Source organism: Anopheles merus, chromosome 2R (assembly GCF_017562075.2).
Source record: "Anopheles merus strain MAF chromosome 2R, AmerM5.1, whole genome shotgun sequence".
Classification (NCBI taxonomy): Eukaryota; Metazoa; Arthropoda; class Insecta; order Diptera; family Culicidae; genus Anopheles; species Anopheles merus.
In genome coordinates this window covers 4,076,511-4,088,808 of record NC_054082.1, presented here as the reverse complement: position 1 = coordinate 4,088,808, position 12,298 = coordinate 4,076,511, and the positions used below count along the sequence as shown (strand labels likewise).

The following is a 12,298-nucleotide window of genomic DNA, read 5'->3' as shown; positions in this document are numbered from 1 at the left end:
TTTCGTAGAGTTCTGGCTTTTGGTCGATGTTTTGCAGACTACTGTTTGACACAGTGGTCGAGCTCAATCACATTTAAAATCGCTTTTCATCATTACATTTCGCTCCAGATCCATCAGTTGTTGTGAATGTAATTTTATAGAAGAAAAAGAATCCAAAATATAAAATTTATTTGGCTGCATTTTTTGAATTTTTTTTCCAATATTTGTCATCGTTAAGTTAGAGATGATGACCGCAACGGCTGTACCACCGTCAGCAGCTGGATGGTTTTGTTGTTTACTTTTTAGTCAAGTTCCAGCGGCATCGCTCTACGCACAGTTTACGCCGGCAGAATGAGCGAAAACGACGGAATTCACATAGAATATGTCGACGAGCAGGAGCTAAAGCGCGAGTTTCGCCGGTTTATGAGCGATCCGGAGACGAGAGAAAAGGCTGCCAACTATCTGTACGAATCGCTCGTGGACGAAACAATCCTCGGCATCGCGTACGAGGTGCACCACGCAAACAAGACGGGTTCCGGCGCCGCCGTCGAGGGTGAGCCGGAGGACAGCAAACCGTACACGATCGTCGACCAGCCCGATACGGACGTGTTCGGTTCGTCCAACACCAAGAAAGCCATCGACTGCCACTGTCCGAACTGTAATCGCATCGTAGCCGCGTCGCGATTTGCTCCACATCTGGAAAAGTGCATGGGTAAGGACGCATCCGCATCCTCCGTACGCAGCAGTTCGGCGAGTCTGGCATGGCAATGCATTCGTTTACGTATTTTTAGGTATGGGAAGAAACTCATCACGCATCGCAAGCAGACGCATCGCGAACACACGTGACGTGGGAACTGGCAATTATTTCGGTGGCGACGAGGACGACGAAGACGACGCGGACTGGTCGGGAGAGAAGCGCAAAAAGAAGATCTCGCAGGTGCGCACTAATGGGAGCAAGAAAAATGGCAAAACCTCATGAAAGTAGGTGCACGTACGGGGTTGATTAGCGGCAAGTTCTCCTGGAGACGGCTGAGATGTTTGCGGGACAAAAAACCCGCCACCGGCATCAGCAACCCCTACGAAGAAAGCGCGAATGTGTGATGCATTCCAAACCAGTCACATGACTTGACCTCCCTATCCATCGAATGCTGGACCTCAGTAGAACGAACACGGTTCGGTTGAATCTCGGCGATGATATTGTACTTGCACTTTCTGCAATGTTAAATTGCCAAATGAACTCCACAACTGGTGGTTTTACCTAGTAAGCGTCGCGTTCGTGGTAACGCACGCCGATGTGGAACCACCGTAGTATCCTATAAACGTGGCAGGGGCAGGTGAATTGAAACCCCAACTTCCAAGTAATAGTATATCTTAAACACACTACCTAGGCTAGCTGAAATGGATTAATAATGTAAACGTAATTCACACACTCCTCGCTCGATTTTCTATATCTAGCGCCAACCGGGGAGCTTATAATGTACGTTTAAACTTTCGCTGTAGTGTGAATAACCGTTCCATGTAAATAAAAGAAGATTTTTACACTGATACGATCCATCATTTCCTGTACGAATCACGCTGCTAAATCATTCGATCGACGCGTACTGCGCGAACCTCTCGCGTACCGCATCTCCAAGTCCATCGAGGCTGTATGACGCGCGTTCGCCCCCTCAACGTAAATAGATCAAGTGCAGACTGTGTGCGAGTGTGTCGCGACCGCACGGCCCGTAAATTAATATCCCGAATTGATGTGTAGTTTATTTTTACGATCGTTCTACCAGATGGACAGGCTTCCAAAAACCGCCGAGTACGGTTTGTTTACTTTTTATTTTGCGTTATTTTCTCTCAACTCATCCAGCGTGTGCGTGTGTGCATTCGTAAAACCGCGATCGCACAGTTTGACGCCCGACCGCCATCGCTCTCGCGCTGATTTTACATGCTCACCGTCTCGCTCTCTCTCACACACTCTCACGGCAATAGGGTGCGCGCAAAAGGGGTTGGTGTTTGGCGCGTTGTTCCGCGGTACAGTTTGATCCAGACGCACACGGTACAGAGGTTCGTTACTATGGCTTCCATATCCGGCATACTACGATAAAGTAAACCGAGAGCGGGTCAGAAACACCGAAAGCCGTGGTTAGTGTCTTTTTTTTTCGAAAATGTCACTTCTTCTCCAAGCAACCCGTCGAAGAACCAGTTTAGTTTAGGGTTGCTTCCCGTCCAAGATCGTCGCCAGTTATCCATCCATATCCGTGTGGTTTGCAACATGATTCATACGAACGTGCCCGCGTACGATGTTGTGTTATGATGAGATCATAACTTACCCGCCGAAGCATACGCAATGAGGTAATGCGTTATTTCTAAGTCGCACCGGAATGCATACATAGCTTAAATCCGAACGAACTCAAGGACGGGCGAGTTTTAATTTATTCATGGTTGTGCAGCTGTGTTTATGGTCGATTCGGCAGGCTGTGCTGGGTGTGTAGTGCCACAAGGGAGAGAGAAAAGAAAACAAGAAATCCAAACGTCGGTCGGTGGTTGTGTGGTGCGCTTCGTTCGCATTAAATCAACGTTGGTGGAGTGAAAATCGCACAGAACGTGACCGGAACCATGACGATTCTGTGCTCCCATCATCGTATCGTGGAAAAGGAACCGTCCAAAGTAAATCCGCGCTGGAAGTGTAAGTGGAAGCTGGTGCAACTGTTTGTAAATCTTTTTCGCATGGACTGTACTTCAAACCACTTGTGGCACTTATCTTATCGTTTCGTCCTTTCAGCCTGTACCGTGTTTTCGTTGCTGATGATTGTGTCATCGTGCTTGGTGGTTAGTTTCAGTTTGCACGGTCTAATTGCGGACTACAAACACCATTGTTTGCTAAAAGCAAACCTACATTTTGTGCCGATAGCAGTCGAGAATGGCTCCGATACCGGAACGAACCAAACGGCTGTTCAATGTAATGCAACCCTCAATGCCTCAAGCTAACACACCTACTTTGATTGATCATTTTTTTCATCGTTTCCACCAGATGGCATCGATGAATATTGGAGCAATTGGAACAGTGGGTTGTACTGTGAGACCCTCAAAAACATGCCACTCTTCCAAGGAATCTGTTGTACGATATGGTTAGCTCTTTTCCTAGTGCACGGCCCAGGAGGGTAAGTTAAGCCGGTGAAAAGACCGGGAAGCCAACGTAGTGCATTTATATTGCTCACCTTTTTTTCTGCAGAATTCTTCCACAACCCTGGCGGATAGTGTTTCCGTCATTGATATTTTTCCTAGGCTGCACAGTAGTGTCGCTCCTAACGGCGAGTTTCATCACCCAGGGCCTGAGGCATCTTTGTGCCGAGTTTCAGAAGGTGGACTCCGTTCAGGGTATGAGCTGCGCCCGGTTGATACTTTACTTTTCATTAGTCCAGGACACTGCGGCGCTGGTGCAGGTGGATAAGAACTTTTTCCTAACGCTGGCATTCTCCTGGATCTGGGTCGGTGCTACTGTGTTTGGGTTAGCGATAATACTGCTCCGAATCGTCCTGATGCCAGACTTTGAACTGTTTCGAGTCGTCGTATCGATGCACGGAATGCGTAAAGGTTTGTTGTTTTACTGTGTTTATTTTATTGTAAATTTTATTCCAGTATTCATCTTCATTTGTTTTAGATCTTCCCATGCTTCAAACAGAAGAATCGGCTGGTTGTACCACCTCTGAGCTCTGAGTTTTGGAATTGATGAATAAATCAAGGGTGTGTTGTGTGCATATTAGTGATACTTAACAAATCTTACAGTAACCCCTCAGACGGTGACGAAGACAGGTCAGGTTTTACTGATCAACTATAGAAGGTTCTACTTTTCTGTTAACTTTAGGATAGTTATGCAGTTTTCTTACTATAACATTGTGAACATTGTGAATAAACTTATAACATTGTGAACTATTCTGGAATAATAATACAGAATCCTAAGGTCCTGCCCATGGTCAAGGTAAGTCTTATTTGTTCTATCATTATTTTATTAATATCACCATTTAGAAGAACTCAAGTATTTTGAAAAAGCCTTAAAATTCAAATTTAGATTCACTGAGGTAATCAGTTTCCGATTCAATTGTGTATTAATTTTTCGCTACTAAATGCATTTTTCACGTGTCTAAACATTCAAATGGAAGATCAGTTTTGAATGCTCTTTAAAAATTACCGGATTTCAAGAAAATTCAATTTATCAACTGTCAACCTCCGGCACCGGCCACCAGGTGTCAGACACCCGGTGCATCGCTGTCAAGGTTTGTTGTGACTCGCAAACAATACGCAGCAAAACAATGTTTCCCTCTGTGCAGTAGCATAATTCCCGGACAATCCCACACACACTCACACCATGAGCTTAGCAGGTAATGATGAATAGTATCTAACATTACGGGGGATGGTGGGGGAGAGGGAAATTACGACACTGGGCCCCCACAATGGCACCCACAGACAATGAAGGGCGTCCGTATCTACAGCACCGAGCACACACCCAACAGGCGGCACATACAAGTGATTATTTGTTTTATCGTCAACGAGTTGATTAGTGCTACGAATGGTTGGCCACATCCGCTGATAATGCCGCCCATACAGCCGTTCTGTACTGACGCCATGAAGCCCTACTGTCAGCATTGCTAATTTTCGGCCGACCCGACACGCGTGCGAACCGACCCTCACACAGCATCTTTGACCGAAATCTTCACCACTACAACGAAACCTATACACAGCTTCACGGTTGAACGACACAGATCGATGCTTCCCCGAGTGCGCGGGTCGCAGGCAGACATTGACGGAGGCTTTCTCGGGATCGTGAGCCGATCGGCAGCAGCAGCAGCAGCAGCAAAACGAGTCTGGTGGTGGTAAAAGTGAAAGTACGGCGGCACCATAGCCTGCTGTGATCCAGCGTGATCGTCGTGTGTATTTGCGCCAGTGTGTTGGTTTCTTGGCATCTTACGCAGCTGTTTTAATACCATCTTGCGATCGTGTACGGTCGTGAGGCACGGTGTCGTAGCGGACACGCGTTCGGTCCTTATTGGTTTGCAGGGAAAATAGTGAGACACTTACCGCGCAATAGTGTAGTGGGGTTGTGCTTCGCAGTCGTGCCCAACATAAGCCTTTAACGTGCGCAGTATTTCGCCACCGGGTGTGCTTATAGTTTTCTGCTGTATTTCTGCCACTAGCAGTCGCAAATTGTGATACAAGGTGATTGTGCTGGATCGAGTGGGCATGTCCACGTGTCGTGAAGCTGGCGAGAAAGCCGCAAAAACATAATTCATCAACACCCTTTCCATATGTTTCTTCCACGCTTCTGTTCCAGCCCACCAGCACCAGCACGATGACGTACAATCTGGATGAACTGAAAAAGCGCTCCGTCGTGGCGAGCACCTCTCACAACATAAGCAACAATCTGAAGCCCGCGCCCAAACATGAGAAGGTACCGGAATCGGCGAAAACGATCACCGAAATCACGCGCACCCACCGGACGGCGTACATCATATTCGTGTCGCTGCTGCTGGATCTGCTGGCGTTCACGATGATACTGCCGCTGCTTCCGTCCCTGCTCGAGTACTATCGGAAGAACGACAACCAGCTGTACGGTTACCTGGCCAACAGTATTAAGCAATTTCAGCTGTGGATCGGTGCGCCGGAACGCTTCACCAGCGTCCTGTTCGGGGGAGCGCTCGGCTCGATGTTTAGCTTTCTGCAGTTCCTGAGCAGTCCCATCGTCGGTGCGCTGTCCGATTACTACGGGCGCAAACCACTGATGCTGCTGTGCGCGGTAAGGTGAAAGGTGAAAGCGTTCGAACGGCGCAAATCGTTAATGGTTTCCTTTTTCCACCCACCTTTACAGACCGGCATTGCCGCTTCGTACGGCATTTGGGCGTACTCGGAATCGTTCCTGCTGTTTGTGATAGCACGGTTCGTCGGTGGCATCAGCAAGGGCAACGTTTCGCTCTGTATGGCCGTGATAACGGACGTGTCGAACCAGCAGAACCGCGGCAAGGCGATGGCCCTGGTGGGGATTGCCTTTTCGCTCGGCTTCATAGCGGGTCCCATGATCGGGGCGACGTTTTCCCGCTTCTCGGACAAAACCGGCACGCTGTGGTTCTTCGCGCCGGCCATGTTTGCGATGCTGCTGGCCGTCGCCGACATACTGTTTCTGGTGCTCTGCCTGAAGGAAACGCTGCCGAAGGAGAAACGATCCACGCGCATCATCAACTCGCTGTCGCATGCGATCGATCACATCAGTATTAGAGCGTTGTTTCGCTTTTCCGCGGTGGAAAATCTGTCCCAGAAGGATGTGCGCTCGCTCAGGCGGCTGGGCGTGACGTACTTTCTTTACCTGTTCCTGTACTCCGGGCTCGAGTTTACGGTGACGTTCTTGATGTACCACAAGTTTGGCTACACCTCGATCGATCAGGCGAAAATGTTCCTTACCACAGGTACGTGGTGGGTTGTTTGTGTAGCGTGGTAAGACCTAAATTCAAGAGATTTATTTTAACATTGTGTGACATTTTCTTTCCCCTTTCCCTCAGGTGTACTGATGGCGCTACTGCAAGGTTCCGTTGTACGCCGGCTTCCCGACCGACTGGTAAAGACTTCCGCCGTGTTTGGCCTGTATTTAATCATTCCCGCCTTCATCATCGTCGGTTTGGCCGAGTCGTCTCCAGTGCTCTACCTGGGCATGATACTATTCGCCATCTGTAAGCCCCCCTTGCCTCAACTGCCTCACAATTGGCTTGTTTTACTAACTCTTCATCTGCATTCCCTTTTTTTAGCCACCGCGTTTGTAGTCACTTGCATGACCACAATCACCTCCAAGTACGGTGACTTTCATCAGAAGGGAACTGTGCTGGGAGTGTTCCGATCGCTGGGAGCTCTCGCCCGGGCTGTCGGCCCTATCGTGGCCTCGATGGCGTTCTGGAGCGTCGGTGCTCGGTTTACTTACATCGCCGGCGGCATACTGCTACTGTGGCCCGCACTGATGCTGCAGTACTTAAAGCTGTGAATGCTCCTGCCAACCCACCGCGTTGCGTCAGTTTGTGTCCTTCTTTTTCTATTCCGTCGTTTTTTTTTGTGTTGTTATAGTGTATACATTGTATTTATAAGGCAACAACAACCTGTATTGATATTTTTTACAGTATTCTGTAAACTCCTTTTTACCGACCTGTGGCTACAGTTGGCCGCATTTGGGGTTTCGAATCTCCGATGTATTCGACTAGAAGAGTATTGCTCTGTGAAAGGATTTAGCAAACAAAAATTGCATCTACAAAACGTAGAGCAAAGCGCGTTGCGAAATAGGTGCAATATAGTGGAAGTGAAGAAGGGAAGAAAGGAAGAGACAATCTTCAACACCAGTTGAGTTTGCGATGGATAGTAGCAATATAACCAGTATAGTGAAATAGTTTAAGCGATGCAGTGAAACAATCAAACAACACGCGACAACACATAAAAAGAAAACTTTTCACTTACATCAACGTGTTTATTATTTAAATACCATAATCTATTATAAAACATGTTCGAAACTGGCCAATCAGTAACAGTGTTAAGCACGCCCAAGGGGTTCATTGGTTTTCCATTTTGGTCCAAGCATGAGGTTGAGGTGAGGCTACCAGTACATTAGGATGGAATGCAAGGTCGTTTTTTCAAGCCGTTCACTGAGTATGTTAAGTTCTAGATACTAAAGGAGATTGTTTTGGAAAGAGAATTTTTGGTGTACGTGTGCGCAGCTGCGTCATGGTCAGCTAATACCGTACAGTATACCCAGCACGGTAACAAGTACTAGCCCATGCGCTAAACTGTTTGGCCGGAACGTTGCAGCACCGGAGCAAATGCCATCCACCTCGATCATGTGATCTATGCAGCGGCACCGTCCATGATAGCAGCCCGTGTCGCGATCGATGCAATTATCGTTCACCTCACAAATCCCGTTCAAGTGTACCGATGAAACACATTTCTGGAGGATGGATGAAGCATTTTACAAAACAATCGTCTAATGACCGGGAATGAATCAACTGTATACATACAAATCCTGCCTCGTGGAATCGGCTGGCACAGGTGCACCGGCCCGCCGTTATACCGTCCGTCCCGGTGGTGATGCGGCACTGGGAGTGTGGAATGTTGTACAAACACTGTATGTTTTCCTCGCAAAGGTCGTAAATTTTGCTCGCAACTGCGGAAAATCAGAACGGAAATTATTGTAATTTCCATACCATATCGAACGAATCAGAGCAACACGCCTAAAGAGCGGCTTACGTACTGGGCAAACACCGATTGCGCTGCTCGTTCAGCACGTGACTGACGCGGCACGTACAGATCTCCTGCGCGCAGCGCGAATTGTCCGTCACGCATTCCTCGTCCCGGAAGCACTGGTCGCCCAGCTTCGCATCATGCAGGCAGCGGTTGCGGTCCGCGTTCGGATGCTTGCCCGGGGTGCACACGCAGATCCCGTCCCGGCAGTACGTATCGTTGCCGATGCAGTTGTTCGTCAGCCGGCAGTACTCGCCCAGGTAGCTCGTCTTGTAGCAGCGCTTCTCCCGCTCGACGTAGTGCGCACCGTCCACGCATTGGCAGGAGTTGTCGCGGCATTCCGAGTTGCCCGTGCTGAGCGTGTACTGGCACTGGTCGTTGTGTAGGCAGTAGTCACCGATATCGGTAGCCGCTGGAATGGGGAAAGATTCGAGGGTGCCGATGAATGCAATGGAACTAATCGAAGGAACTAAGATGTGGGTGCTATTGGTTAGTGAATGTTGTTACCTCTCAAGCATCGACGCGTGTTATTGCTGTCTGTCACGGCGAAGTAACCGGCCATGCACGAACACACGCCATACTCGTGGACGGAATTGTACCGTTCGCAGTACGCCTGCAGCGGACATTCATCGTCCGTGCGGCAAACGTTGGCCGTTCCTGTGGTGAAGGTGAAGGCGAAGGGATGGTCATTGCAATGCCCAAAACAATACCCAGCCTCTCGTTTGGAGAAGCTGTGCAAGGGAATTGTACTGTTTAACTGTTCCTCATACGGAAAACACGAACCAGAGGGTTTTAACCCCAATCGAATGCGTTTTTGTTGTGGTTTGATTGCGTGTATGTATCATTCTTTAGCTGCTCACTTTAGCATACACACACACACACACAAAACGCACTCCAAACACTTCCAACTCATAAAGCAAGAGGGAATAAAACACCGTAGCATTGTTCGGGAGCCTTAAGCCCTCGACTTGCCTAAACACCTTCCAAGTACACTTAGCCCCAATTCGATACGGCGTACCTCTGCCCAAATCTTACTCCCTCTCAATGCCCCCTACTCTATTTCTCTGGGTTCTGGGGGTTTCCCTCTGTTCTGCTGCTATGGGATGATGCTACCGCATCAACATTAGCATTCCTCTGCCCGCGGTCGATGTTATGCAAACCGGGCATGATAAATCTCGGAATTCTCTCCAGCATATGTGGTGCTCCTTCCCAACCCACCCTCCCACCTAATAGGGGGGTACTTCACTTCCGCTTCCATCGCGGGAGAAGCGTAAGCGCATCCGAGCGGAAGCACGTGAAGGCCATTTGCGTATACGCGTGGTACCACACCTTTAAAGTGCGCAATCGTATCGGGGGCGCAGTCAATGCTACTTTGATGCTTCTTTTTGCTATTCAAGCTGATCGATACACGAATGGGAGTTTTTGTTTGTGTGTTCCTCATTTACGATCAGATGGATGTGTGTGTGTGTGTGTGTGTGTGTGTGTGTATTATTTTTTTCTTTTTAGCTAATTTGTGAACCGCGAAGGCTACGAAAATGATGGTTTGTCTTGGGGCAACATAGTAAGTGCATTCTCTTCACTGCTCTTCTTCGCTGGAAGAGTAATGTTTTGTTCAATCTAGGTCATTTGCAACACAAATGAACTGATTTTCTGTACTGTTTAATAGAAACTATTGAATTTAAAACGCTACCAACGGTCGTTTAGCCCAATCGCCCATCGATAACATCGTTTCGCACGTGAGCGAGCGGCCCTTGGTTGCGCTACCAGCCGTGCGCATGAAGTCATACAAATTTATTGCACTCCTCTCACCACCACCGTCACTGGAACGGAGTCCCCCCGTTTAACTCCCCCACACCAGTTTGACTGCCATTTTTTAATCAGTCCGCTTCGGATCGATCACTTAAATTTTTATTGTTAGTCCATCCAATCAATTTCCTCCGAAGTGCCAATCAATAATGATTAATGCACATAGCGTGGCACAAATCGGTTTTTACCCAAGCGATAGCCTATCCCGATAACACACCCTCAATCGCACACACACACACACACACATTGCCGGGACTGCGCAATCGGGTCAATATTGGATTGCTTCAACTGCACGCGTTATTTTGATAGATTTGAGCTACTTAGCCCATTTTACCAGTACTGTACGCTGCACCAACAACACGAGGGTGAACTTTGTTATGATGGACACCGATTTGTTTAAACTATTTCATTGGTATGATGGTATCAACATTTTTTTTTCGAAAATATTTACTTCCGATGCTTCAAACACCCAAACACACACACAAACAAAACACCGTGCAGTATTAAACCACGCGAAAAAAACACTCCAAACGGTTAACCCCACTCGCTCAGGGTCAGCAACGGCAACCACACAACGCGAAACCCATTTTTCCACTTACGCCGTATAAACGTTTGACACTGCACAACACTTCCGATGGTGGCCAGTAGCAGCGGCAGCAGCAGCAGCAACAGTGGCCCAGCAACGCCCACCGACGTCCACCGCAGACTTCCGGGCGTCGTCCGCGCTCGTTTGCGCCGCCGACCGGTTGCGTATGGTAGGGTGCACATGGTACGCACAGCAGTATTATTGCGCTTTACGGCGTGTGGTGGAACGATCGCGGCGTGGCGCCGACAACATCACGGCGCGGGATCGGATAGCACACTGATCCACATTTTCTCTTTTTGCGGCCCCGGTCACACAGACACTCCACCCAAGTGGGGAGGGGATGGGTGTGCAGCTTCCGCGTCTAATGTTGCAGGCAACAGTGGCGGATTGTGGTGGAAACGCAGAGACGCCCAAAAAAAAGAGAATACACACACACACACACACACCCCTCAACGGTGCGCTGCTAATAACAATGGAACGTGATGGAATTGCGCGGTCAATCCGTGCTTTTTTTCCTCCTATGGGGTTGAGTTTTCCTCTCACAGCCGCGCTCCCAGCAGTAAGGGGGGAGGAGGTTGCTGCTGCTGCTGTTGTGTTGCTCATTCCGATTCATTGGTCTTCTCTATTGTGCGGTGAACTATGGGTAAAGATGCAGTTCACAGTTTTTTGTAATGTATTTAATTATTATAAATAAATATAAATACAAAATTTTAAGCACAATTCTTGATCATAAAATCATCTTGCAAATTTCATCGGTAATTTAAAAATATTTCTCATTTAAAATATATTTCATGTCCGCTGCGCATTCGCCATAGTGCCTATTGGCCCACCAACTATGCCCCACCGACCCTCTCGGAAAGAGGGGCAACGTGTTTTCACGGTGCAATCAATCGGCAATTACACCGCCTCCGGGGGCTTGGTCCGAGAAAAAGCTCGCAACAGTACGATTTGTTGATACATACGGATTTGGGAGTCTGTAAGGTCTGTAACTCACCTCCGCTACCTTCTCACCCGCTTCACCGTCAACCGCCTTCAGTCAAAGGCGGTACGAATTTGAGGTAGAAGAAGAAGAGCCACGAATCTCACCACGGTTCAACCTCGAATATGATGAACCACCTCAATCGCAGCATGCCATTGTTTCCAGCAGCAACAGCAACGATGAAGAAACACAGAACGATGGTTAATGGGTAGAGTGAAAGAGAGAGAGAGAGAAGAGGGGACTGCAAAAACCAAACCAAACCGTTGTGATTTATGGGAACTAAGCGGAAACAGGGTGATTTAAAATTGTAATAGAAACTTAAAAGAACACAGCATTGTGTAATCGCATTTTAATGAACTGGCTGACAACTTTTCACCGACCATTGAAGGGGACGAGAGGGAGATTAATTAAGTTTTGCCGGACAAAAGCATCATCAACAACAACAATCCAACAACGGGGGAAAGCATTAAACAGGCAAAACAGAGGGATCAGGTGTTTGTTACCAGTGACCGAGCGACAAACAGATTTGAAAGGCGCGGGGAATACGGATGGTAATTAATGTAGTGAAATGAAAATAGCTACACCAATTATACAGCCGCCAAGCGCTGGAATGGTTTTGTGAAAAGTGTTATGCAAAAAGTACGACAGTCAAACGACTTTCGGTTGGGAATAGTTTGTTTCTTCAAGGTATTGGTGTC

The 12,298-nt window shown here is 48.0% G+C and overlaps 4 protein-coding genes across 9 annotated transcripts; 3 read left to right on the top strand and 1 right to left on the bottom strand.

The window, feature by feature from the left end:
• The first annotated feature begins 265 nt into the window (after positions 1–265).
• Positions 266–1,551, top strand: LOC121590530 (SAGA-associated factor 11 homolog). The gene is made up of 2 exons (XM_041910300.1): positions 266–691; positions 771–1,551. Exons 1-2 carry the CDS (start codon positions 331–333, stop codon positions 956–958), a joined length of 549 nt encoding a protein of 182 aa, XP_041766234.1. The 5' UTR covers positions 266–330; the 3' UTR covers positions 959–1,551.
• A 262-nt stretch (positions 1,552–1,813) lies between these two features.
• LOC121590523 lies at positions 1,814–3,737 on the top strand. Its single transcript, XM_041910291.1, has 5 exons — positions 1,814–2,653; positions 2,750–2,926; positions 2,999–3,128; positions 3,200–3,561; positions 3,629–3,737. The coding sequence occupies exons 1-5, from the start codon at positions 2,584–2,586 to the stop codon at positions 3,682–3,684; spliced, it is 795 nt and encodes a 264-aa protein (XP_041766225.1). The 5' UTR covers positions 1,814–2,583; the 3' UTR covers positions 3,685–3,737.
• A 107-nt stretch (positions 3,738–3,844) lies between these two features.
• On the top strand, positions 3,845–7,451 carry LOC121590515 (major facilitator superfamily domain-containing protein 10). Of its 5 annotated transcripts, XM_041910276.1 has the most exons (6): positions 3,845–3,946; positions 4,133–4,346; positions 5,297–5,758; positions 5,831–6,422; positions 6,516–6,683; positions 6,759–7,451. In XM_041910276.1, the coding sequence occupies exons 3-6, from the start codon at positions 5,315–5,317 to the stop codon at positions 6,986–6,988; spliced, it is 1,434 nt and encodes a 477-aa protein (XP_041766210.1). In that variant the 5' UTR covers positions 3,845–3,946; positions 4,133–4,346; positions 5,297–5,314; the 3' UTR covers positions 6,989–7,451. The 5 variants fall into 5 exon arrangements, with proteins under 5 accessions (XP_041766210.1, XP_041766208.1, XP_041766212.1 ...); XM_041910274.1 differs by lacking the exon at positions 4,133–4,346; XM_041910278.1 differs by lacking the exon at positions 4,133–4,346 and having other exon boundaries at positions 5,831–6,450; positions 6,759–6,909.
• On the bottom strand, positions 7,442–11,039 carry LOC121590518 (prion-like-(Q/N-rich) domain-bearing protein 25). Of its 2 annotated transcripts, XM_041910282.1 has the most exons (5): positions 10,635–11,036; positions 8,737–8,886; positions 8,240–8,641; positions 8,007–8,152; positions 7,442–7,936 (listed from the first exon to the last, which is right to left on the bottom strand). In XM_041910282.1, exons 1-5 carry the CDS (start codon positions 10,801–10,803, stop codon positions 7,721–7,723), a joined length of 1,083 nt encoding a protein of 360 aa, XP_041766216.1. In that variant the 5' UTR covers positions 10,804–11,036; the 3' UTR covers positions 7,442–7,720. The 2 variants fall into 2 exon arrangements, with proteins under 2 accessions (XP_041766216.1, XP_041766217.1); XM_041910283.1 differs by lacking the exon at positions 8,737–8,886 and having other exon boundaries at positions 10,635–11,039.
• Between the last annotated feature and the right edge of the window lie 1,259 nt (positions 11,040–12,298).